Genomic DNA, 27,984 nt, shown 5'->3' with positions numbered 1-27,984 from the left:
TATCTTTGAGAGATCCACTTCTTAAGACAATAGCACATCTCTCTCTATCTCTCTGGGTTCCTGTATTACCTTTTTTAGTCACATCTAGTTGCATAACTGCCAATCTTGGGACCACAGTTATATTTCTCCCGGTGGAGGACACCTATTATTATTACTTCTAATTGAGATTTGACCTCACCACCCTATATTGAATACTGTATTCTTGCATAGAACCTGATAGGCCTTTCTTAGTTTTTTTTTACTCAGATCCTCGAAGGCATGTACACGCTCCGATGGAGTGTCCAGTTCTTTACCCCCTTTTTTTGGTATGGTTCTGACTACCCATGAATAGTGATTGATCTATGTCTTGGAGTTGTGGCTTTTCCTTTTTAGTAACATTGGGTTGTGTAGTAGTTTTTGATATTTTAGTTCTATTTTTCCATCCATCATGACTACAGATAATCGTGAGTAGTTCTCACCACTCTGTAATAAAATACGGCATCCATTTTGAGAGTCTATAGTCCTTCCTTTATTGCTGACACAGACAATCGGTGTCATCAATACACCCCAATGGGATGTTTTAGTTAGTCTTTTTTTTATTTTCACTTTTCTACACGTCATCGCTCCTCCGAGCGGTGAGCCCATTGGACGCCGAGTTGGATGACGGTCTTTATCTCCATGGCTACCACGTTCGTGCAGCGTTCAGCAGAAGCCGAGAAACGCATATGAAAATTTCCTCACTTTAAGAAGAGTCATCGTACTCTCTCTACAGTACCTTTTGAAGCATGTGCTTGTGGTGAGATTGCGTGTCATTTTCCCTTCATTTCTTTGCATTTGTAAGAAAGGAGGATTTGTTTTGGTTCGTTCCCATTACGAAGTGGGTCTTATCGTATTATCAGCATTAACCTTGGTGAAGGGTTTTGCTTTTGTTCTTTGTACCCCCTTTAGAAGCTGAATGATATACATTTTTTGTCCTAAACTGTTATATTGAACAATAGACTGTTATTACGTATATGTCAAATAAGGATAATTCAGATGATTAGGATGTGCGACACTCCCTCCAGGTAGAGATTTGTTTGAATCGAGAGGCGTTGGTATTTTTGGGCACACATTTTCCTCTTTTTTCAGGTAATATGACAAATTGTCAGAGTGCCATTCCTTAGAAGAAACTTTGCCTCCAGACTAGGTGGTAAGCCCTCCATTTCCAGCACTTTTCCATGTTACACTCCCTCTCTTTTTTCCACCAAAGTGCAACTATTGTCCCAGTCTTCAATTGTTTGTGCCATTAGAGTTACAATTGCGTACTATGGACGAAAGATAATTTAACGCACTGGCAAAATGTTGTTATTGTGCTGTGTTCAATTTCAGGTTTGGGATACGTGCAGGAGTTCAGTGAGTAATTGAGTGAGTAGAGCCTAACCATTAGATACCTGTGCATAAACACAATTAATATGAAATCATTTGTCTGTTTGATTGGAGAAGATTCTTACACAGTCCTGAAGAAGCACCAAGAGATCTTTTAAGATGTGAGTAAGCGTGAAACATGTTGACTTACTTAGTGGTGTCAGAAGCAACATTCTGAACCACATTACTGAAAAAGTAAAGGGTCATTATTTCCCTTAGACTCTCTTTTTGTTTTTAACCTTGACCAACATCCTCCATTATTAAGTAAAGGAAGTTCCTGAGGAGAATTGATTCAATGTTATTTTCACATTTTCTTTCTCTCCACTGTTTTATCTGTTCTGCACAGTTTGGCTTAGTGACCCCATTGTGGGTCCCATCAGACATTGCAGTACCAGTCTGGCGTGGAGCAAGCCTGATGATGAGACCTGAGGGCCCTTGCTTCTGATGTATTTCCACTCTTGACACCTTTGGAATTTGTATATTTGTTTTTGGAACAATGTACCTTTTTTGCTTAACGTGTTATGAATAGGGAGGACATACACTGGACCAGTTAACCTCCTTGTCCCCAATTTTTGGTGAAACACAGAGTTGCGCAGTATTGTTGTTAATACGGCGCATCCATGCGGGTTGAAAATGACAGAGAATGGCATTGCCAAATTTGGCGCAGCATCACGCTCCGTCATTTTCTTGTAAATCTGGGCCAGAATGTTTATCTCACCCTGTATATGTTCAAAGAGCCTCAAATGGGCACTATCTTGGAGCCTGCATTTATGTGCCTCGGCTGTGTCCTAGCAAAGCCATCAGCATGTACACTGCCCACATCTGTTTTACTGATAAACAGACCAGACATTTCACATTCCACCGTTCAGGGAGTCTCAAATGGGTGCCATCTTGGATCCTATAATTAAATGCGGCTACTGTGTCTTATCAATGCTCTAAGCTTCTATCCAGCCTGCTTCTGTTTCACAGATAACTAGACCACACATAAATCACGTATAGTCCTGTACATAGTGAACATCATCTCATGCTTGTATTTGTATTCCTTTACTTCACCCTCTTCCTATTTATCCAAAGTTTTAATAGTGTGTTACCCATTTGTCAGAGTGCACATGCTATGCCCCATCTTGTACCTCTGTTGATAGCTCTATATAATGCCAACTCAAGCTTATTCATGGAGCTCCTCAGCATGTTCTCCCAAAACAGCAAATGTACTCTATATTTATAAATGTTTTCCAGGATAATCAAGCAATGAGCTATATGTTAGGATATCTCTATAAAAAGTGATGTAATTCATTATCTGTATTGTGCCCAAGCATCACTGTTCTTCATCTACTGATCCATTTAACCTCCATTCTCTGCCTCTCAGTTACTGCGCTATGTTCCCCTTCACCCTTGGGGTTCTGCTTCAATAAGTTAGTCTCATGAAACCAAAACTCCTTTAAGCCATTATTACATGTCTTGTATTGTACAGCCAAAGGATATTTTATATCACTTTTTGAATTGCTCTTGCATGTTCTTGTATTCACACTGTGTTCTTGTATTTGCAGTCTTTTTGTTTTGAACAAATATTTTATTGCAGACACAGCCTATAACATACATAAGAAAACCAGTGTTACAATTGATGTAATCCACTATTCTATACAGTTTTATTTTATTTGAACTAAATTCTTGAATTTGTTTCAATCAGGCCTGCACATGTTACAATCACTGCAGACATAGAAACCCTTCATTTTCTTTGCTATCCAGTTCCTAATCTTGCAGCCTGTTCTTTTGGTGGTGACATAAGTTGGCTTGGAGTGTAAGTTGTTCCTGATAGTTTTTCCCCTTTTGTAGACTACTCTAGTTTTTCTGTGGAATTTCATTTTAAGCGTAGCTTAGAGTCTCTAGCTATTGACAGCTCCATATAATAAACAAAACATAAATAATATATTCATATATTAATACATAGATGGAGCGGCGTTGAAACACCCTCCCCTTCTTCCAATGCTCTGTTCATCTGTCACTGACATTGCTTCCGCCCACCCCAGCATACAGTTGAAGGCCACAGGTCAGCCCACTTCAGCCACTGGCACTCTTGCATTGTAAGTGATAGCAGTTTGTCTGATCACATGTACAAATCCTCCTGAAAAGAAGTTCCCTTCAGTACTAGCACCAATCGGTCATAGCTTTCCTTTGCCAATGGTTTTTCCTTGCCATCCTTGATCCTTTTTTTATGCTTTAGTCATCCTTGTTTGTTTAAACTATGTCACCAGGCTACAGTAATTCAAAGCCAGTGGTACATTTCCCATGTGCCAATAAGAATCATATTTTCAATAATGCTAACAAGGATTTCACTGCCTGTTGTAAGTGTACCACCAGCAAATTATATGCAATGGTTATATATTGTTTCAAATTGATACTTTGTATTGCAAGCCCTTGACTGCCATGTTTAGGCCGCATGTTACTTTCCTTCACATTTTTAGGGGTATGCTTGGAACAAGGCCAGACCTATTGGCTCTGCTGGTGCGGGTTTTATTTTTATTGGTGGCCACCAATTGGGACAGGTGTCCTGCATCATAAAGAAACAAACTGCAACTGCCGCTTCCACCACACATTGATATGCTGTTTGTCTCCTCCCAGGCCTGGTAATGCAGCAAGCGTGCACTTGCTGGAAACTAGTGCCCTTTCTACCAGAAGCTGATTTACTAAGAACCAGATTGATTTCTTGATGTCATAACACAGTGTGCGGTCTAGCTGGGGAGCTAGTTGAGCAATACAGAAGGTTTAAATGTCACTAAAATTGCCCAACAGGTTACTTTTCTCACCAAGCTATTGAAAATTAAAAGCCTAGGACAGCCATATTCCTATGTTTTATGTAACCGGTGAAGCCGTGGTTCTAAAATGTCTACAGGAGGTGCTGCTGGCGATTATTTAGCCCTGTGTGAGTTCAGAGAGTCTTGTTTGCAGTGCAGGCTTCACGCTCCAGTGCTGAAAGGTGGTTTCTATGCTTACATTAATTTTTTCTTATGTTTTAGTGGCACTGAAGATGAATTCAGTTGATTTCTGTAATAAAGAAGAAGGTAACACGTGCCTGATCCTGGAAATTTCCCATCACCGCAAAAGTAAATATACTCAATTACATTTTTCTTTCGATGTTCTTTTTGATACATTTATTGATTTTTCCTCCTGTTGTAGGCTGTGGTTGTATCGCACGTCTTTTGATGGAGGTTATGCTCACAAGTTTGAGATGAAGGCTTGGGTAGTGTTATCATTAGTATTCTTTTCCACTTAATTACTGTGAGTGTACTGCAAATCTTATACCAGCTCCCCTGCAACAGGTCTCCCGACCAGTACCGCAGTTCGCATAACCGCATATTGCGCTTGCTGCCCAGTCTTGCTTATTCCGCCGCCTTCTGTCAGCCTGCTCCATTTGCCCCTTCCCTGTATCTCTGCCTTTGCTTGTTTCCACCTTTTCCCCCCATTTTGCCACTCAGTTAAATTCTGTCTTTTTTGTCTTTTCTCTCTAAACTGCTGCTCCTTTCTTCCTTTTCGGTCTTTTTTTACTCTGCCATCACCCGTTCCTGCCCATTTCTGCCTTTACCTCCCAGTTCACACCCGCCTCCCACTGTTTCCCGCCTCCCATACCCAGTGGCCTTCCCACCTCCCAGGACCTACTTAATGGAGGCCGCAGCGCAGCGGGCACGCAAAAGGTAAGCCTGTCTGTGCCCAGACCGCACCCAGCCCCAGTAACCCTGCTTCTCCCCCCACCCACCGCTACACCATTGAGAAGCTCCTGGCACAGGATCCTGGACGACACACCATCTGCTACACATCCTCCCTTCGACCAACTAAAGGACCCTTCACCTGCTGTCAGTGCTGCTTCTCCTGCAATGCAGAATCGGCAGTCCACACAGGACCATATGCCACACCTGCCCGGACGACCACTAACAACCCGGCATGCTACAGAAATCTGGGATACCATCAGCATCCTCTCCCCTGATGTAGCCTTCATCACCGAAACCTGGCTCTGCCTCTCCTCAAACCCCAACATAGCCACTGCAACACCCAACAGCTACAAGATGATACACAGAGACTATACCAGCAAACACGTCGGAAACATCACCATCATCTTCAAAGAAAACATCGGATGCATCGCACGGACGAGGACCCTACTTCCCTCATGGAGCACCTCAACATCCAAATACCGGCCCATGCTAAGACAACAGTAAGAGACACTTTTGTAAACAATACCCCAGGACCTTGACTGGCCTTCTGTAATGCCACCTCCAATCTCATCGCCCCTACTCGCCATCAACTCCGAGCTCAAGGGAGCTGGAGCGGGTGATGTGAGTGTGTCAGTATGTGTGCCACTTGCATGTGGGTCTGATTGTTGTTGTGTGTGTTTCGTTTTGTGTTGTGTTGCGGTGTGCAACATTCAGGATGGTGTTGATGTGTGGAGGTCGTGATGTTTGTACTAGTGCTCTTCTGTGACTGTGTGTAGATGTGTGTGTAGTTGTGTTGGTTGTTGTGGTTGCATTGTCTATGGGTGTACTATCAATAGTGTGTGTATGTTGTGTTATGGATGTATGGCAGTGTGTTTTCTGCATGTACCAGTTGTGTTGTGGTGGAATGGCAATGGATAATAGTGTATGTGTAGTGTGTTGTGCAGGTGGACACATATGGCTAAGGTACTGTGTGTGTGTATAACTTACTTCTATTCCTTAGCCACTGCCATTGTACACTGTTTATTGGCTCCTGCAACTAGCTCCCTCTGTAGGCATTCTGCTGCCAGTACACCACCCACAGAACTGCAACATCTAAATATGGTCTGCAGGAGCTTGACAGGTAGGAAGAGCACCCTGTTGTAGCGGTCGCCAGCTGAGCCGCAATACATCTAAATACGGTGGTCGGAACACCATTGAGCCAACGGAGTACTCGGGTCCACGGCAGGATGGCAGTAATACCGCCAAGATCTAAATCAGGCCCTTAGTCTGGAAGGCGTACAATGAACTAACATACCCATACTCTTTTACAAATTGGGGAATGTATGGGCTGCACTAGCTCAAAGGATTTGAAAAATGGATAAAAAAATCAGGAAAACAACTCCAGCGGTTCAGAAAAAAAAAAAATTTGCATGAAAAATGAAACATAGTTATTAAATTACTGATCAGTCAGTGTCTTGGCACCTAAGCAGTGTCTATTTTTATAAAATAATGAGTTTGGGGGTCCGAAGATTTCTTAGGAGCCTGCCGCAAGCACTGCCAAATGATGGAGATGCTGAATATGAGGGTGCTGTACCATAGTGAGTACAGTATTTCTTTCGTGCCTTTCAGTAAATGTAAAGGCTCACAAGCCTTTTTCTTATGTAGTGTGTTGAGTTTTTATACGTTTTGATTTAGTATGTTCATTTAGTTTACTTTTGATTTGATGGTTTGAGGTTGCACTGCCTCTGCTGATCGTTCAGGCAGACCGTCTGACCTGTTGATGCGGAAGGCAAGCTGGTCTTTGGCTCCTTGACTTGTACACTTATCTTGATGAAATAAACTCTGAATTATTACCAAATCACTGGAAGTCTGTCTCTTGCAACATATGGCGATGACTGGAGAAAAGAACCGTCGGAGCCCACCACATGATTATTTTGATGCTGTCTCAGCGACTTTGTGTAGAACCCCTGATGCTGTTTCAGATTTGCCCCAAGTATTTAAAAAGAGGTGAGTTATGCCATGCCGCGGCATGTCACATGGCTGCCTGCAATTATTTTCCCTCGCTTTGCAACTGCTGTAGTCGATTTTCTCAAAGGATTTAATGAGCGCACTCCGGCGCAGTGAACCGCATGTTGGAGCACAAGACTTGTTGTCTGGCAACCTACATAACAATGAGGAGTCGTGCGCGCAAGGCCTGTCATTGTTTTTCTTTGTGCATTGGAGTGCCTGACTCGTTGCCTCTTAATGTCGTTTATGCACATTGGAGTGCAGTCATTCAGAGCACATAGCAACAGAGGCAACAGAGCCTTTAGCAACCGTTCCATGCTAGAGGCCTCACATTTAATACACAGCAGCCTTTTTAATTGCCCATTTTGTGTTGGGAAGGATCCCTTGTTTGTAATAAGATTATTTGGAAGTTTGCAAAAAAATACTTGGTATTATAATTTTGAATGACAATTTATTGAAGTCTGAGCAACTTAGACATTCCTGCTTATCCATATGTAAGCACCCACATGTGTGGCTATATTTAAGTAATACTTACCTGGAAATTCAACACTGCTTTTCTGTTTGCATCTTACTCTACCACGTTTTGCTGTGGCTTTCAGCAGTTTTGCACAGATTTCTTAGTTTTTACAAAATGCTGGAAAACCTTTGCTTAAGTATAGTGCTTGGTTGAGATCTTTTGAAAATTATTTAAGTGATGTTGGTGCAGATGGATTTGAACCTAAACGCAAAGCAGCAATTCCATTTAGGCAACGAAGGCAGACACATTTTTGACAACTTCCCTTGTGCCACTCTTCCATTAGACCAATATAGTGATTGGAATGAATACTCTGAAGCTATTAGCAGGTTGAAGCTCAAATTTTCAGTAGAACCGATTGTCCCACTGGTAAGATTTAATTTCTTTAAAAGGAAGCAAACTTCTTATGAATCCATTGAGGAGTTTATTTCGGCCTTAAGGTGTGGCTGTGACTTGCAATTTTAGTACATTCTTTGACACATACATAAGAGACCAATTTGTGTATATCTGCTTTGCAAAGAAGATTCAGGAAAGGCTTCTCAGTTGCAAAGATCCTTCATTGGGCAAATATATTAATCTTGCTAAAAGCTTGGAATGCTCAATACTCTCAACTCGTATGATGTCTCAGGAAAACAGTCATATGTCTTCAACTTTTGTGAATGCTGTAGAGGGGGCAGATCACATTAATGCCATTCATGTAAAGGCAAAAAACTTTGAGGGTGCACAATGTTCTAATAACTCTTTTTGTTTTAGGTGCAAGTTTGAATCACATTTAAGTAACTATGTACATTGCCCAGCTATGGGTAAATGATGCACAAAATGAAGAAAAAAATGGGTCATTTTCATAGTTGTGTAAATCCAGTAAAAAATGCAATTGAGGTGCATAACATTGAAGTAGAGGATTATAACTCCACTTTAGATTTTTCAATCTTACTTTTGACTTTGGAAACAGATTTGCCACTTATTTAAAAAAACCGAAGTATCCTGTATGTCAAGTAACCTGGGGTTCTGATCTTAGCTTGATATGATGTGTGACTCAGGAGCTCCCATAACTATTGTTTCAGATACATTGTTTAATCAACACTGGGCTTCTGATTTCAAATTAGAACCTCCGAACATACATCCCAAAGCGTATGGGCACCAAGACATTGATATGGTGGGATTGTTTAACCAGTTGTCTTGTTTGGGTTGAAAAACCGCAACAAAAATATGTAGCTACTAAAGGGAGAAACGTTGTGTGGTGGCAGGACCTTGGAAGACTGGGACTCATGTTAGTTCCAAAGGCAGACCCTCTGGTCAGAATTGCCAATATTCCCATTTCTTGGATTGATTTAGATGAACAGAGCCATGCTGACGAGTTTTAATTTTAGAACTTTCCAGAAGGTTTAGTGTTAAGATTGGTCATATAAAGCAATATGCTCAAACCATAGAATTGAAAAAGAAAGCTATTCCTGTCTCACACAAAGTTAGACCCATTCCTTGGAGTGTTAGGGCTGAACTAAAGGCCCTTTTGGAAAGTTTGGTTATGGATGCTATCATCAAAAACACTGACTCCTCTGAATGGGTGAGCCCAATTGTGATTGTTTGCAAGAATGATGGGGAGATTTGTTTATGTGCTGACTTGCGAAGTTTAAATAAGAACATTGTGGTTGATTGCTGCCCTCTCCCCAAGGTCCAAGACTTGTTGGCTAATATTGGAGACTCTAAATTCGTCTCTTTATTGGACCTCCAGCCAGCATACCATAAATTGCTTTAGGACTTAACATTTGTCACCTTGTTTGGAGCATATAAATTTTGCAGGCTTCCATTTGGCCTATCATCTGCTGCTAATGTCGTTCAGCCTCTCACGGACACCATCTTGGAAGGGGTGAATGGAGTGCAGGCTTTCCAAGATGATGTTCTGATTTTTGCGTAGAGTTTGAAGGGACACAGTCAGATTCTCAAAACTGTTTCTGGCAAATTCAAAGATTATAGGATCTCGCTTAGCACTGAGCAGTGTTAGATAATGGAAAAAAATATTCATTACTTAGGGCATTTTATTGGGCCCAATGGAATTTCACCTAAAGTTTCACTAATTAAGGCTATTGAGGATGCACTGTCACCTTGTGCTAAGGACACACTTTGCTCATTTCTTGGACCTTTAAGAAACCTACTTAAAAAGGGGGTGGAATATATATTTGGTCAGTTTCAGTGCATGAAGCATTCCAAAAAGTTAAGAATCTCATAATTTTTGCTCCTGCAGTGTTCCCATTTGTTGCTGACAGGAAGTGTGCTATCAGGGTGGATGCATGTCAGGTTAGCCTAGGGGATGTGTTTTTGCAATTATCACAATACAAAGAGCACACATTTGCTTTTGCCTCTCATTCGCGCACTGATGCTGAAACACATTATAGCACCATTGAGCGAGAGGCATTAACCTGCTGTTGGTCTGTGGAATGATTTAACAAAGAGCACATGATTGATTTTGCCTCTCGTTCCCTCACCGATGCTGAAACACGTTACAGCACCATTGAGCAAGATGTATTGGCCTGCTGTTGGTCTGTGGAAATATTTAAATCATGCATATGGGGTTCACAATTAGATCTTTATACATATCAGACCCCTTTATTACATCCCCTTCATGGAAATGTATCTGGAAATGCCTCATCACAATTAGTCAGGTTGCTAAATTACAGGAATACAATTTCACCAGTAAAGTACATACCAGGTGGAAAAAAATGTGAGGGTGGACTGCCTATCCAGACTTCCATGTGCAAATGAATGTCCTAATAACACGTTGCATGAGAATGAGAGCGTGATTGCACTGCTTGAGGACATTCTTGGAGATAAAGGTACTATTACACATAGGCAATGGCTGGATGTGTCTGAACTAGATACCATTTTGAAATCTGTTGCAAAATTCATTAAAGAAGGCTGACCAAAAGAAAGAAATGTTGAGGTTTCGTTGAGACCTTATATTCAGGTTGTAGAGGACCTGGCTATTGCTGATGGAGTGTTATTAAGAAATGATGTTTGTGTGCCCACAGTTTTGATCGGAAATGTACTGACTACGGAGACTCAGAAAGGACACTTGGATGTCAGTAGTACTTGTAAGAATCTTATACAATTTTATTGGTGGCCCGCTGTGGAAGCTCAAGTGCCCAGATTTGTAGATGACTGTACCACTTGCTTGGTTTCTGACAAACACTGGAAATTACATGAATCACTCATTCACAAGTTCCGATTGCACCAATGAGGCATGGCAGAAGCTGGCTCTTGATTTTGTGTGTCCATTTGATTTGTTACCATCAAACAAAAATTACATGAAGGTACTAGTTGATTATTTTTCCAAATGGGTGTATTTCGAATTACTTCTGTACCCAACATAGATTCGATGGTTAAGTTTTTAAAGAAAATATTTGGTATTGAGGAAGCACCTATGGAAATTGTAACTGAAAATGTCACCCGCTTTCCTCAAATGATCTAGTAGAGCGCATGAACAGATTTCTTAAGGAAGGCGTGCAAACAGCGTTAACAGTGGGATATGAAGTAGAGGCATTTCTTAAAGAAAAGATTTGGTCATACCTGGTGACTCCAATTAGCACCACAGGTGTTTGTCCATTTTTTGTTATTAGGCAAAAGGGCACCAAGAACAACAGTTTGTCTTGTTTGGATCAAGCATGTAAGTGAAAAATGAGAACCTGACATCAAAAGGTTATCCACAGTAGCAAACAGAGTGGAATCTGTGGAAAACTAAGTTAAGGTGAATTGTGATTGGAAACTTCATGTCAAAGAGGTAATTTTGAAGGTGGAGGATTGGGTTTTAACCAAGATTCCCTTAAGAGTCAGGAAAAGGAAATCTAAACTCTCTAAGCCAGTCCATGTTGAAAAAGCGTCTAAAGGATCTGTTACTTTATCTGGTAAAGGTTGGTGGAGAATGAGGGATGTCATCAAATTTACACCCATACAAGCTGCTAAAATTTGTCAAGCAAAGGGCTGTATAAAGTGACTCAGTTTGCAGCTATTGGTAGGAAAATTAGCAGACAGAGAAAGAAACAAAGTGTTTTGAGCCAACCTGATGGTAATGTATTACTTGATGAGTTGGTAGATGCTGATACTCGTGATGTCCCACCAAGTGTTTCCAGTAATTCAACTTCTGGTAAAGTGTCAAGGAATGTGGGCATGCCTTCTAAATTTGAGGATTATTGTGTGACTTAAAAGAAGATATTTTTCTTATTTCCAAATTGTATTTTGTTTTAGTTTTTTAGTCTTTTTTTACATAGCTGTTTTTCATTTGATCTCATGTAGTTCTGAACTTTGTTTTCCAAAAAAGCGAAAGTGTTGTACCATAATGTGAACAGTGTTTCTTTCATGTCTCGTACTGACCAAATCACTGGAATTCTGTCTTTTGTAACAGAAGGCTTAAGGCCAGATTTAGAACTCATCATTATGTTATATGAGATTTAGATTTCGGTAGATGGGATATCCCTCACCGTTGTGACGGAGTAACCCATCCGCCAAGTTCTAAATCAGGCCATTAGTCTTTATTTCTTCTCATTACTTTTTGTACTACCACCCTCTATTTCCTGTGTCTTTATCTCTCTTGTGGGGGTCTATTTTCTTTATGTTTTCCACCTTTGTTACTGTGGTCCTATCATGTCCTTTCTTATTTCCTTTTTGTGGCTTTCACTCTCATGTTGTGGGTCAGATGATGAAAAATCTGGCCCCCAGAAATCTGTGCCAGTGCCCAACGCCTGCGATAACTGCACAAGTTATGTACTGGGCCTAGATGTGTTTTTAACATTACAACTTGACAGTTTTGAGTTTCCCCAGTCTGTACAATTTGAGCCACAATTACAGATGTGGCGTTGCACCTCTGAGAGAAGAGAACTGCTTCTCACAGATGATAAGGGCACCTTTTCTGCAGGCAGGTCCTGATTCACTGTAAGGATATGCCTGCCAGAGGAGATCAGAATTGGTTGTGAAGTGGTGCACAGGTGTTTCAAGCCTGGTGGTCCTTGAATAATAAAGAAGTGGTCTGCATCTGTTGCATTATTGGGGAAGGGATAGAAAACTGCACATAACCCAGCCCCCATCAACATGACTCAGGGAGCATTTTTCTCTGGTACAAACTTAAATAACTAATCCAGGGAAATATGTAGAATATTATATCTATTTTTATTTCACGGACACTAGTGTCGTCCAGTACACCAGCCCTCATTGCCTGCTTCAGGTTTGGTATAGAGAGGCTTGCAATGCTGGCAGGAGACATTTTGACTGTTGCCTGCATTTGCCTTCCCCTGCTCGAGTCCTTTACAGGACAAAACTAACATCAGCGAGTGTGCACAGGGTGGTGGGCTCTGATTCTTTCACATCCTTCTCTGAATGAGGGATGACCAAGGCTCAGTGACTCTCTAAACATTGCCTGCCACTAGCAAAACTTTGGACTGGGAATAAAGCCACTGGTCCTTCACTGGCACCTTGATCACCTGTTTGATACATTTCCTCACCAGGTACAGCCTCCTGTTCATCATATGGGTTGGTCCTCTTAGTTCCCGAAGTTCTCCTTTTGCTGTTTATAAGTTTGAAAAGTATACCTCATTAGTGTTTCATTTGTGTTTGATTTATTTCTCCGCACAATTGAGATAATATATACCTTTTATTCTTTGCTATGCTAAACCTGCTTTTCCTAACAGCTACATATTGTTCCTCTTCAGGTTCCTCAGTGGGTTCTTCTTCAGACAAACAAAGTCTGAGGCACGGAGACACAAGCATCTCCTTTGACTTAAAACATGCAGACGATCTTACTGCTGATTAGGCACCTGAAAATATTGCAAAACCATGACACATCACAGATATAATCTATTTCACTTAGAAAACATAAAGTGGAGCAGTGCCCAGTTAAAACTTATCTAGAATGTCATTGAGTTGTAGAATGAGTCCAAGAGAGATGGAAGTGGCAAAGAAGGAACCTGGTGTTCCAAACTCTTTCCCTTCCCTGTATGAATTTTCATCACTTCTCTAGGGATATGCCCATTTTGTCTTTGTGCCTTTCTCCTGTGCAACACAGGACATAAGTAGAGTCAAACTTATCACATTCTGGGCCAAATTTAAGAAAAGTGGTGCTGCATCCAATGCAGCACCACTTTTCTTGCGTCTCCCCTAACGCCACCATGTGTGCACTGTATTTATGATACAGCGCACCATGGTGGTATTAGGAAAATTAGCGTCAACATTTTTGACGCTATTGTGGTGCTTTGCTCCACTAGCGTCAACAACATTGACGCTAATGGAGCAAATTGCAAGGAGGCCTATTGACTATAATGGGTGTGTCGTTTTAACACAAATGACACCAAAAATGGCGCAGTGACATCTTGTAGATGTCATTGCGCCATTTTTGCGGGCCTCCTTGCACCGGAATGCCCCCTTTACATACATTATGCATGGCGCATGCATAATGTGGCTCAAAGGGTTAAAAAGTGCGCAATGAATGCATTGCGCCACTTTGTAAGCATGGCATGGGCATAGGCCACCTCAGCGTTGTCTTAGCGTAAAAAAAATGATGCTAAGGTGGGCTAAAATGGCGCAAGGGTCTCCTAAATCTGCCCCTCTGTTTCTATAATATGGGATAATCTGTCACATTACTTTCTTTTGATTCAAATCCTAACCAGTGACAAATGTCCTTATGCCACATTCATTATTTGTTTTATTTATCTACATTTCTCCTGAATTCCCTTTGGTCTGCTGATGTGACCTTATATTACCCTAAATTGCTTCTTTTTTTTCCTAAACCTTGCACACTTAGAAATCTCCTCTGCATGCAATAAACAGGTTAGAGGTGGGAGGGGTATAGAATATCAGTGCTATGTTAGTGCAATCTTAATCTGAATAATTTATGACGAGCTTCTCATTTCTATGTGTTTATGGCGTCTAGAGGCTGAGCTTGATTGGATGCTCTTGCTCTGTCATTAAGATGCCATTTAAAGAAATACATGAATATTATATTTGCGCATGAATGTTAGGGTGTCTGTTATTTAATCTGAATAGGTTTTATTTCACTTGCAGGAGCAAAAAGCAGCATTGTAAAGGTAGAAACCAGCATTGATGATGATGATGTGCTGGACTGCTCGATGACAGCCAGGACAGACGAGAAACATGCCTTGGACTCCTCCTTTAGTTTACTACCTCATTGCAACAAACGAAAGCAGACCTACCTTGTGTGTGAAAAGTCGAGCAGTGAGCAAGCGATCATCAATAGCGTTAAAAAAAGACGGCTTATACCAGAGGTGATTTGGTGTTTATGGGATTAATATTTTAGGACAGTTGTTTCATGCAGTGTGCTTCATTTGGGAGCAATTCTTTTGTTAACATTGTCTGAAGTTGCAGACTTAACCTCTTTCATTGTCATACCTGACCTGCCACCTTTTTTAGTTAATCCCATCCCTACTCAGAAACCACTGCACTTACTTTGACATTGGATAGTTTCAGTACATTTCCAAGGTCAAGAGCCAAGTTCCACACTCATAAAGCATATTATAGGACACTGCTGGAGACTCAGCCAGTTAAGAAGCAGCAGTCATTCACGTTCTAAGACAGAACCATATGTGTGGAATGTGTGTCCTGATTGGTTGTTCGAGCAAGATGTATGAAAAATGATTGCCCTATTGTGGCTGTCCTGTATCTAAGTATCAGCAGGTAATACCTGCTACTCACTTACCTCCAACTGCTTCGCCATAGTACCTTTGTTTACATTCTTAAGCACGAATATTCACTGGTTCTCTGTTCATGAGGAGCAACACAGTCTCTTAACTCCTCATCAAGCCCAGTGCTTTTTTGCCAGCATGCCAAGCAAAGTCCTTTATCTCTGGTCTACGCTAGGTGATGCACTCATTCTTTTTAACCCACCCTCCCCTCTGGCTACATTTTTGCACTCAGGGATTTTTGCCAGCTGCCTGCTGTGAGTCCAGTGTCGGCCCCATATACTTGACAGCTTCTTCAGTTGTTTTGCAGAGGAATTCCTGGATAAGTTTGGCGCACGACTTGGACAACACAGAAAGATGCTTCTAATTTTTATTGTAGTCTAACAATATCATTATTTGATTAGCTCGAAGTGGACACGTAACTTACTCTGTCAATGTTCACTTCTCAAATTCATAATACATTATTTCAAGAATGCACATTAAAATTGATCCCCACAATTTCTACCCAGCAAGGTTATATTTTATGTTTCAGAATATTCTTTAATGGAGGTTAAATAAGAGTGGCTTGGAGTTGCTACTATGATATGATATTGTTTGTTGCAATGGATATATTTGAGATACTGTATAAAGTATTACATAGAGAGTAATTCGAGTATGAATTCCAACAGCTTCTTAAATTCCAAAATGTTTTTCTCTTCTCTCTTTCTGAGTCACTTGTTTCAAAATGTTTCTGTCCGTCTGCTGGGCAACAGCTCTTGGAGTTGTTTTAAATTCCGTATCAGAAAAAGAACAGTTTCCAATCAAAAATCTGATCTCTCCCTTGCGCAGCTTGCTTGTATTGTTTTATAGTTAAGATGCAGGACATCGGTGCATTTGATTAATTTTAATTGTATTCTTTCCTAGGGGTTACTTTCGAGTTCCAAGACCAGGGAGGACCGATCTGCCAAGCAAACAAACTTAGATCATGGAAAATGGAACTCCAATTCCATGGCTTTGCTTAGTGACGGTGAAGAAAGTGCCAGTGAAATAACTACAGCATCATACAAGAAACCTCTCTATAGTATTTCACACAAAATAACAGAAAAGAAAACCCCTCTAGCATCAGATCAGTTTGCTTCTCATGAGGTCTACAGCAAAAATATCTCCGTCATCCCTTCTCAGCTTGACATTCTAAATGATGAGCACAAACAGGAATCTGGTAGCAGCATAGTGGAAACACCAGCTGGGGAATCTGAAACTAATATGTACTCTTTAATACAGAAAATGTTTGTTACACTTAACACACTGAACTCCAACATGTCAGAGCTTCATAGTAAAGTAGACCTGCTGTCTCTTGAAGTGAGCAGAATCAAGAGAATAGTTAATCCTGAAGATTCTGTAGCAGAATTTCTGCCACCTCCAGAGTATCAGTTAACAAGCACAGAGTTGAAACAGTTAACCGAGCAAAGTACATCTGCTGGAGATCTAGCATGCCTCTTATTGGTCCAGCTTTTCCCAGATCTCTTTGGTGATGACCAGCTATTGCGCAACTGTAACACGTGCAGATTCATGAGCAAAAACAAGCTTCAGTCACTTCAACTTCAGCTCATCCGGAACTATGTGGAAATTTGTTATCCCTCTGTTAAGAACTCTACGATTTGGCAGATGGAATGTTTGCCTCAAGTGAATGACTTCTTCAGCCGCTTTTGGGCCCAGAAAGAGATGGAAAGCGATCAGCAAAGCCTGCAGTCATCTGACCAAGTCGTAAATTCTCAGCTTGTGGAAGACAAAGAGCAGGACAACATCTCTCCTTTGGGCAAGTCCAGTGGCACTGCCAATAATTTTGTACTTAATGCTCAGGACATAAATGATTTTTTAGATGAAGCATCATCTCCAGGTGAGTTTGCTGTGTTTTTATTGCACCGATTGTTTGCTGAAATCTTTGAGCAGTCGAAGCCAGCTGAAAGATACAGTTGCTTCGGGGAATCTGAATCCTCTGCTCTCGATCCTCATCGCCTCCAAATAATCCGCAGATACACAGAAATCTACTTCCCTGAAGTCCAAGAAGAGGATGTCTGGTTGGAGCAATGTGCTCAAAGAATAAACGATGAGCTTGAAAACATATACCTGGACAACAGTGATTATGAAGAGATCACAGATGACTGTTATGACTCCTCTAGTTTGCCTGATGACCTTTCCATTGTAAAGGTAGAAGACGGTTTTGATCACGATAGACCTGGTAGGCGGTCCAAGAAAATTTGGCTTGTACCAATGGACTTTGATAAGCTTGAAATTCCTACTCCCGATTTCGAGGTGCCTTATCCAGAATATTTACTTAGCAAAGAACAAATGAAAAATATATATGAGAGTAGTTTGTCTATAGGCAACTTTGCTTCCAGAATGCTTGTTCATTTTTTTCCAGAACTTTTTACTCCTGAAAACCTGAGGAAGCAGTACAACTGCAGTGGGTCACTTGGTAAGAAACAACTAGATCCTTTCAGAGTAAGACTTATTAGACACTACGTGCAAATTCTTTACCCACGGGCGAAAAACGATAGAGTGTGGACATTGGAATTTGTTGGAAAACTGGATGAGAGGTGTCGACGCAGAGATACCGAACAGAGACGTTCGTATCAGCAACAGCGAAAAGTCCACATACCTGTGCCTGAGGGGAGAGAGTTAATGGGCTTAGATTTAAACCCAGACAGATTCAGAGAACTTTTAGAAGGGCCTCCTCTGCCACCAGAAAGAAGCAGCAAGGACTTTTGCAAAATACCCCTTGATGAACTCATTGTGACTCCCCCAGACTTTCCTGTGCCTTCGCTATACATACTTTCTGACAAGGAGGTAAGGGAAATTGTGCAGCAGAGCCTCTCTGTGGGAAACTTTGCTGCTAGGCTTCTTGTAAGACTTTTCCCTGAACTCTTTACTACAGAGAATCTCAGACTGCAGTATAACCATTCAGGCGCTTGCAACAAGAAGCAGCTGGATCCTGTTAGATTACGGATGATCCGTCATTATGTTGAGGCAGTTTACCCAGTGGAGAAAATGGATGAAGTGTGGCATTATGAATGCATACCAAGCATTGATGAACGATGTAGGCGTCCAAATAGAAAAAAGTGTGATATCCTCAAAAAAGCAAAGAAGTCAAAACATTGACAGTTCCCATTATATTTAGGCCTGTAAATTATTTCATGGGCAGTACCCCTAGGTTTACGCTTGGATAGTTCACTGTTGAATTGCATTTTTGTTACTGAATGCATCAAAAGGAGACATCCACCAGGACATAACTTTCTACACTAATTGATATGGCCACAATTTAATTACAGATGTGGCACAGAATGTTCACTGAAGAAGATAAACTTTTTTCCACATTTTCTTTGCCAGCAGAACACTTCCTTGTTCTCGTTGTATAACATTTTATATGGAACGGGGACGTTTTTAAACACTGTGTCCTTTTGTGGGCAATTTTTCATGAAAACGAAACTATGGAAAACAGGTGACATTTTGAAATGCGTTTAAAAAAAATAAATATTGCTGTGCTTTTTTTATTTGTAAAAGTGCCATTTTCATCACGGACTTGAAAGCAGGTTTGGTTACAGGATGATTAATGTAGGAGTCTTTTTTTATATTGTTAATTAAAAAGAATGTTGTGATAATGATGATGTTAGGGTTATTGTATGGCCTTCATTGAATTCTTCATTTAACGTCTCACCATATATTCACCACCAGTGTCTGGCTAGGCAGAAATATAAAATGCATGCTCATTGTGCCCCCTTGTACCTACCCAAGCTGGAATGTACAAAAACTCAATTTACTTAAGGGGATTTCATAGACAGACCTTCTGAAGCTAACGTGCAAAGAGTTTTAATATTTCTTTGACATTATTTTCTGTACTATTTATAAACTATAACACCCCAAATAATTAGCAAGGCGTATTCTCGGGATTTAGTTTTTTTCTAGCTGTCTTTTTGTCTTTTTATTTGATTTGCTTAATGCCAGGTATCTTTTTAAATCCCTGCTTAGGATTAGCTCCTGTAATGGCAGAAGATGTTCATACATAAAATGCAAGTTACGACTTATGACCTTTTCCCGGTCAGCGTGAAATCAGCAGAAGGTAGTGTGTTCTGTACGTGGGTTAGATAGACTACTAAGAACTAAACGGAGTGTTCCCTGTATCCGCCATAATGCCTCTGTTAAAGGAATGATAGAATGTTGTTTTTGAAAATGGAAGGTAGGAAATGCATTTATTCCTACCATAGACCTAAAAGAAGATCTCCTTCTGCGATGTTGCATTAGATCTTTGTAGCTTTGTGTCATATTTGCCTCACATGTACCTTCGGCACCTTTCAACTATTCTAAGCCAACACTGGACGCAGTCCTGAAGTGGTCAAAGACGTCCATGAAACAGAGGATTTCTTGCAACAGTCAGAAGAATCCCTATACATCATCCTAAGTAGTTCTAATTTTATAAGTTAAACAGTCAAGGAACTCAATGCCTTTTTTACCATTTGGCCCCTGTGCGTCTAAGGCCAGTTGCTGATGCCAAACCATGTAACCTTGTTTGCGATGGTTCCTCCATTACATTGATCTTATCCTACACAGCCATTTATAGACTTTACATCCTTGAGTTTCAAAAGCCTCTCCAGGTCTCTTAGAAACAGTAATGGTCTGATGACATCAGCCAAACCCTTCACTAAAGTCTGCCATTAAGGTCTAATGGTGGATACTGTAGGAACAAAGCTTCTAGCCGAGAAGATACACATTCATGCCGGTCTTCAGATAAGCAATTTGAGTACTTTACGTATATAGAGTTTTCGGGGCTTTATGGTAACCTTTTCAGTCTTTTTACATTCAGTGTTAGTCTTCTTATAAGTTATGCCCTTTGGGCTCTGTCTTTCTTGCCAGCTGGCGCCAAACATCCATGTTGGTTTGACCTTTACAGTGGTTACACTGTTTGCATGGGTTTTAACTCTGTCAGATACCTGCAGATTCAGAATCTTTGTTAGTGTAACAGAAGTGTCAAATTGGCTCCTCCATTTGATCATATAACTGTAAGATCTCCAAGTTCAGATCAGACCCTATTTTCCACCTGCATGTACTACGATCCCCTGAGTTTGTGCCTTCGTTAACGAAGACCCCATGAAGGAAGTGCCAACACAAAGTGGTTAGGACATACACTCAGTCGTTTTTTGGTGGATAGTATATTTATCAGCAGATTCATTTCCTCATGTTTTTTACAAATGGATAGAGCGTCCCGCATCCAGATACCTCTTACACCCTCAAGAACTTAAGTTGTACAAATTATTATATTGGTGTTTTAAAGTGGTGGGCTACTCACTGAACCCTAAAAATCGTCCTTGTGAAAGCACAAAGGGAAAACAGTTTAAACCTAGTAACAAAAGTGTTCCTGTTGTATGCGAATACGCAAGTTGCAATAGGGTCTTGCCTGAGTGTTGTAATGAGGTTATGGATTTAGAGCTAGTAAAATCGGATTACAGCTCATTCTTCTCTAAATTCTAAATGGACTCTGTCATGGGAGTCACTATGTAGTCCCATGAATAGCTGGGAAGATAGTGTTGCAAACAAGATATTTCTGTGGTGTTGTCAAACTAGAAATCTTTTTGTAAAGAGCTAGAATGCTATATGACTCTCTAGCTTTTCTTAAACACAGAAGGGAAGTGGCTCTCTGGAACACTGCCATGAGGGCTCACTGTCTTTTGGACTGTCCTTGTTCTTCTCATGGCCACAGTGGCCAGAACAATAAAGTACAGGGTATTTACATATGGGGTTCACAAATCAGTAATTGATATCATTAGTATCTACGTCTCTTCTGGCAGTGTGTCAGTGTCTTTGGTTAAATACTTAGCCTAGCTTTAGAGAGGTAATGTTAAGATGATAAGGGCACTAAATTGAATGTATCTGGTTAAAAATGGTCGTCCATTGAAGAAATTGTTTAGAAGAGGGACCAAAACATGTGGTGAATGTTGTAATTCACCTTTACCTCTTCTGTAGAATTGGATCATGTGACTTTTGCCTTCATTATTAATCCACGTCCTTACGCTCTTGTTCTGTCCACTCATTTTGTCACTCATGAGCCTTTTGAGTGAAACTAAATGAAATTTGAAACAGTTTCTACTTAATCTGTTCTTAAATTGGAAATCAGGTGCACAATTTAGTTAGTCCACAAGATTAAAGCTTTCTCTTCTGATACACATTTTTCACCAGGAGATGGTGGTAACATAGAGCAGGCTCTTATATATTCATCATGAAGGTCTGTCCTCTCAGACTTCGTTACTGAAGCCTGATAAACACAGTGACTATAAGGATTTCTCCTCAGCTATTTCTTGCTACTGTGTAGCACTGCATGGGGTTACCTGTTCCTAAGGGATCAATGATTGCATGTACAATTCACTGCATTGTCTTCTTTTACAAGCTTGCATAAATGTCAGTGCTTGTTACACTTGGAGTAGGAAAGAATGTAAAGCTTCCACGACAACTTAGGAAGGCTGCAACCTACTGTTCTGTGGTTTCATTTACCACAGGTATACTACTACAGTACGGTGGAGTTCATTTTTGGCTACACAGTTCTCCAGTATGACTTAGTTGGCATTTTTGTTCTTCCTGAACTCATGAATTTAATTAGGTGTTGCTGGATCTTATATTTAAAATATTGAGACCCTTTCTGGAGAACGCAATGGTGTAACATCAGAATTCTTTTCCCTTTGCCGGATGGGGCAACATAAAAGAAATGGTGTTTGGGAAAGGGCAGGATAAGGGCACATTCATGACTCAGTCACAGCCTTAAGATGCCTCCCAGATCTAGCCTGATATTGGGAAAAAATGTATATGGTGGTACCTTCTATGAAGAAAAATACTCAATGTGTTGTTGTAAGATAAATGTACCCTAATTTGCTGCTATCACTAGGTCTCTATTGTTGTGAATAGGAAGGCCTGTTTTGTTTGCGGGAGGTTGGTGAGACAGTACATCTGTTGACATTCTGGGGTGTATCAATGGACACCGCTAGTTTAAGCGAGCATTAGCTCTTTCAAAACAAATTTCCAAGCATTCAAACTACTGTAAAACATAACTGTGTCAGAATATAATAAAAATCTTGCATAGTGCCGCAATTGCCCCTCAATTTAAAAATGTCCCTAACATGGCTGGAAGGGTTACATATATATATATATATTTTTAACACATCTGGGCTTTGTACACTATGGGTTCTGTTCTTGTTACGATCCGATTTACATGGGTGTGTGTGTCAAGTGTCCAGTACCCTTTAAACTGAAAGTGTGTGAATTGTTGGGGACAGTCACATTTTCTCAGTGTGATTTATCATTGTATTTGTAAAATTAGAGCAGTAATGTGAAAGACTCATCCTACAACTAAATCTGAGCTAATGATAGCATACGATTATAGTTATCCTAGGCAGTGTCTGTTGACCCAGTATTTTAAATTAAACGTTAACGCCTATGCCTATGCCTTAGAAAATAGAACAGCTATTTTTGTCTTAAGAATACACCATTTTAAATTGCATTTTTCTTTTGCATTGAAATATTACATATGGTGAATAATGCAGTATTATTATTTTTTTTAAATAATATAAGTTCTTTGAGCCGATCACAGATGTACACCTTTATTAACAAAATAAGGATGTGTGGATGTGGTCATCAGAAAATACCTACCAGAGCCAAAATAATTTTTAGACCATTTGTCCCTAAATTTTCTATTTCAGATTGCTAAACTAGATGTGCTGAAATAGGTTAGTCATGGCTTTGAGTGTTAGCCATGGTGGTTATGCCGCTGCATTTAAATACAGCACTTGTACAATGGTAACTTGGTTCTAAGTCACAACAGAAGAGTTCGATTCACAAAGATTTTGATGTGACTTACTCATGTGGCGCCTCTAACGTACTCCTGGATTTCAAGTCACACTTACTCATAGCAACATCTTTGTGGATTAGGCTGAGAATCTACAGCGAGCGCAAATTTTAACATTTTGGGTAGCAATATTCTAAATGAATGTATGATTGTAGAAATGAATGTAGCAACATGTCGATGCGTTTCAGTTCACTGTAGTTTTTCTTGTAGCAAGAACACAGTACTAGTCCATGCACAGAAGAGATGTCCATGTAAAAGTGGATCAATAAAATGAGATTATTTTACCAAAGAAGATAAACTGATAAAGCGTGTGTGTGTTTATTTTCCTATCAGTCTGCAAGGTCCCATGCACATACAGACAGAAAAATGCTTTCTAGATGGCTCAAATTGAGGATTTTCGTGTTTGCTTGAATTTATCTAAAAAATGACTTTACAATGCTAATAGAATAAATCGTTAAACCTAGAGTTAATTCAGAATGCCCTGGTTGTGAAAGGCAGGAATTTTGTTACTAAATAATTTCTCCTGTGTAGAGCAACTTTATGACGTTAATGAAAATTTCAACCGATTAAAGGAGTACTCAAAGAAATACATTTACACGTGCTTTTGAAAACTGAAATGCATACATCTTACGCATATAGGGGGTCATTCTAACTCTGGCGGGCGGCGGAGGCCGCCCGCCAGAGTTCCCCCGACAGAACACCGCTCCGCGGTCTGAAGACCGCCGCAGTGATTCTGTGTTTCCCGCTGGGCTGGCGGGCGACCGCCAGAAGGCCGCCCGCCAGCCCAGCGGGAAACCCCTTCCCACGAGGAAGCCGGCTCCGAATGGAGCCGGCGGAGTGGGAAGGTGCGACGGGTGCAGTTGCACCCGTTGTGAATTTCAGTGTCTGCTAAGCAGACACTGAAATTCTTTGTGGGGCCCTCTTACAGGGGCCCCTGCAGTGCCCATGCCATTGGCATGGGCACTGCAGGGGCCCCCAGGGGCCCCACGACACCCCATACCGCCATCCTGTTCCTGGCGGGCGAACCGCCAGGAACAGGATGGCGGTATGGGGTGTCGGAATCCCCATGGCGGCGCAGCAAGCTGCGCCGCCATGGAGGATTCCTGAGGGCAGCGGAAAACCGGCGGGAGACCGCCGGTTTTCCCTTTCTGACCGCGGCCAAACCGCCGCGGTCAGAATGCCCTTGAGAGCACCGCCAGCCTGGCGGTGCTCTCGTGGTCGTTGACCCTAGCGGTCAATGACCGCCAGGGTCAGAATGACCCCCATAGCTTCTTCTCCAGGAGAAAAATTCTGCATGTGTGAAACTAAGGAAAATGTGCCTTTTTATGCTCATGTTTTCTCTTTATCTCTTATTACCAGGCTCTTTCCCATTCTCGACCCAGGTGTATCTCTGGCCTCTAGAGTTGGAACTTGGATCTGTGTCTTTAGCTGTTTTAATACAAATATTTATGTGTCGGTACATGGCAAGCATACCTAATCCCTATATGCATGTATCCAGTTCACTTTTTTTTGCTGAAGCATGTGGGTCAGGAGGACAAGTTACTTAACTTTGATAGCACCCTTTTTGATGGATACTCTAACTGAAGATTCTTCACCATAAAATGCTTCCCATGCGCTGGATTAGATCTTGAAACTTTTTCCAGATATGCTCCCACTCACTGACGAACTGACAGCCTGGGGTTCCGTGTTGGCTCTATACCATCCCAGCAGTGACAGGGTGGAGCCGCAAATAAGTGCCACCCCTGCACACTGGTATCAGTTTCATGCTTATGTCTTTCTGCGTTCTCAGACACAAAGCATGAAAAATTGTTCCTAATAGTATGCAGGTTCCTAATTTGGGAATTTTTCGATGTTAAAAAGAAGCCAGTCCACAGAAAGGATATGTGGGAGGGAGGTGAGGAATCTGTGGCTAGATAAAGTATTTTTCCAGAAAGTAAATTGTTCTTCTGATGGATACTTCTAACTGCAGAGTCCTCACCATAGAACAGACACTAAAGCAATACCTTCCCAGGAGGAGGGTCTGTGGAGTGGGCTCAAACCAAAAAGTCTTGCTGGATCATGGTGGAGAAATAACCATCCTACCGTACCAGGCTGTCAAGACCGTAGTGGTTTGTGAACGTATGCACTGATGCCCATATCTCAGCCTGGCTGATGTCAAGGACAGGCACTCTGCATGCCAACACAGTGATAGTAGCCTTAACTTGTTCTTTACCCCACAGAAAAAAAGCTGATAGTCAGTATGATGTTCTTTGGTATGATCAGTATAAAAGTCCTTTTGGTGTCCAGCTGAGGAAATCTCTCCTCCTCCTTTGAGCAGTGGGGGGTCTAGAACGCAGGCAGATTACCGAGTGTGTAAAGAAATCACAACTTGAGACAAGAAGACTGCTTGAGTTCTCAAAACCAATTTGTGTGGAAAATGGGGATGTAGGGCGGTTGTGTAGATAGTGCCGGAAGGTCTCTCATACGTCAAGCTGAAGTAATCATTATGAAAAAGACAGTGTTCAAAGTTAAGGGATACAGCGAGCATCCATGCATCGGCTCAAATGGCATGCACAAGAGAAACGTTGAGACCAAATTAAGGTCTCAACGTGTCATCACAAATGATTTAAAAGGAAATGTGCGTCAGGCATTTTATAAATCTCATCACAATAAGCTGGTCTGGCAAACATAAAAAGGTTAAAAGGGTGTACAAATAACCTTTAATAGTGCCCCCAGTCAGGTCTTGGGGATTGAGGAATGTGCAGGAGGCTAAAAGGCCGAGAAGCATTAGAGGTGTTGTCTCTGACTTCCTGGACCAAGGTTGAAACACCAGGATCTCAGCCTGAATTTATCCTAGCTAGGCCTTGGGTCCCAGGCTGCTGCTCAAGCCAGTCTGTCCTTTTGGGCGCTGAGGTGCAAATCTTTTACACAGGGAGATCAAGCAAAACTCCAGGGCAGAGAATGAGGTCTATGTCTCCATGGCCTCCAGTAATAATGGAGACATACACTGGAGAATAGCTCGTCTTGTTGTTAGTCTCTGTTGCTGTCTCAGTTTGATAGGCTAAACTAGTTTCCTAATATTTCCTCAGTCCCTGCAGTTTAGTACAGCATCCATGCAGTGCAGGTGGCTGCTGAGAAGAGTAACCCCAGACGGTCAGTGACAGGAGATCCTCAGCGTAGGAGGAAACATATGACGTAACTTCCTCCAAATCAAAAGGCATAGGACCAGCCCCTCTTCAGCTTGCTCCACTATAAGTTCAGTTGTGACAGTCATGTAGGATGGTTGTCTTGAGACTGAAAGTACATGGAGTACACGATGCAATCTGTCCTGCCCAGATATTTCCCAGAGTAGCAGATTTTTTACCCAGTCTCTCAGTTGCTGCTGTTGGGATCTCAGGAGTACATCCAGTTATTGGTGGTCCATTTTTTCAGGTCACAGTCCTCAGAGAACCTCAGAAAACCCTCAAACTGTAAGCCCCTTTTGAAGCAAATGGCTGTAGTTCAGTTACTGGAAATAAGCAAAGAACATCAACCCGTTTATGTGTTCAGTTGATGTAATGTTTTTTTCGAGCCAGCTGGTGAAATAGCGTGTAGGTGGCTACGTGCAAGACTTACCTAGCGGCGTAAACCAATATCATATTTTTCCTTTAGTCATAGGTACCAGGATGAGCATTGTAAGTTCATAGTGTTAATGTAAGGTACACAATAATAAAGTCTGCTGAAACGCTTCTTAAGAGTAGAAGCACAGTTTATTCTCTGATTTAGACTTGCCCTTTATTAAGAACAATTCTTCTGCACCCTAAAGAAAATTCTATACTAAGGTGGTAAGTTAGAAAAAGAGCAGGAGGATTTCTTCTCACTGAAACTACATTTCACTGAATATGAAAAAGGTGAATTTGTTACCATCAAAGGAGTAGAACCTTCACTACAGAAGGAAAGTGACCTATGTCCCTTTATCACTAATCCTCATTAGTCAAGGACTTATCAATTGTTTAATTGGTGCAAAAGGTTTTAAAGAAACCTTTCTCAGCTTGGTTTTCTATTAAGAATAGAGATGAAAAATTAATGTCAACATTAAACATACTATTTCCCACTGCCTTCGGTCCCATCCATTTACCCTCTCCTCAGCTCTAACAAGGGAATTCTGAAACATTCATCAATTTAGGAAGTGTCCATGATTTCTTGAGGAAGCTCGATCCTGCCATCAAGGTGCATACTCTTGTTTGATGTAGAGTCTAAGGGCTTTATTGTAACTGAAACCTTAACACCAACACAACTGGGTCACCAATATCATAAGACCCCAATAGGTGGCTTCAAAATAGAGACAACACCTGTAATATATAGAACATAACTATTTCCTCCATGAATACCAGTCATGTTTTAGTCCTTCAAGGAGCACCAAATCTACCTTAGTGAACAAAAACAGAAGCTCTCTTTGCTATGAACTATATATTACCCTTAATAGTCTTAACTCTCTCTGCCACCTAAGAATGGCAGACCATGAAATTCTCTTGGAATTGCTAAATAACTGGGCAGCTGTACCTGAAATTACTTAGGCTTGAATCCTTATTCATTTTATCCTACTGTATTCAAAAAGCTAAAATCGGGTCAGAGTAATCCTCTTCATAGTTGATGTCAAGCACCATACTCCATTGCTCACCTCTCTCTTGTCTGCTCAACATAAATGTATGCCCCAAGTGCAGCTTATTAAGCTCTGCACGGTGGAGCCAGTAAGAGCTCAGAGGACTAAAGCTTCATTGTTTACATTTGTGTTTAAACTGAAGTTACAGGTTCAAATATTGGTAGGTCCACTTTGCCTCTCTTTCTTCCAAGGTCAATAAAATGAATACCATTGACTTGGATCATAACTAACAC

General features: G+C 41.1%; 1 protein-coding gene across 1 annotated transcript in view; it reads left to right on the top strand.

The window, feature by feature from the left end:
* Positions 1-22,371, top strand: part of BEND3 (BEN domain containing 3) — a 63,949-nt gene extending 41,578 nt beyond the window's left edge. The window contains exons 3-5 of the mRNA XM_069235438.1: positions 4,398-4,484; positions 14,632-14,852; positions 16,170-22,371. Coding sequence (XP_069091539.1) covers positions 4,409-4,484; positions 14,632-14,852; positions 16,170-18,404 — 2,532 coding nt within the window. The 5' untranslated portion in view covers positions 4,398-4,408 and the 3' untranslated portion in view covers positions 18,405-22,371. The remainder of the gene's footprint in view (positions 1-4,397; positions 4,485-14,631; positions 14,853-16,169) is intronic.
* Positions 22,372-27,984: the final 5,613 nt, after the last annotated feature.

Source organism: Pleurodeles waltl, chromosome 5 (assembly GCF_031143425.1).
Source record: "Pleurodeles waltl isolate 20211129_DDA chromosome 5, aPleWal1.hap1.20221129, whole genome shotgun sequence".
NCBI classification, from domain to species: domain Eukaryota; kingdom Metazoa; phylum Chordata; class Amphibia; order Caudata; family Salamandridae; genus Pleurodeles; species Pleurodeles waltl.
This window is presented reverse-complemented; position numbering and strand designations above follow the sequence as displayed.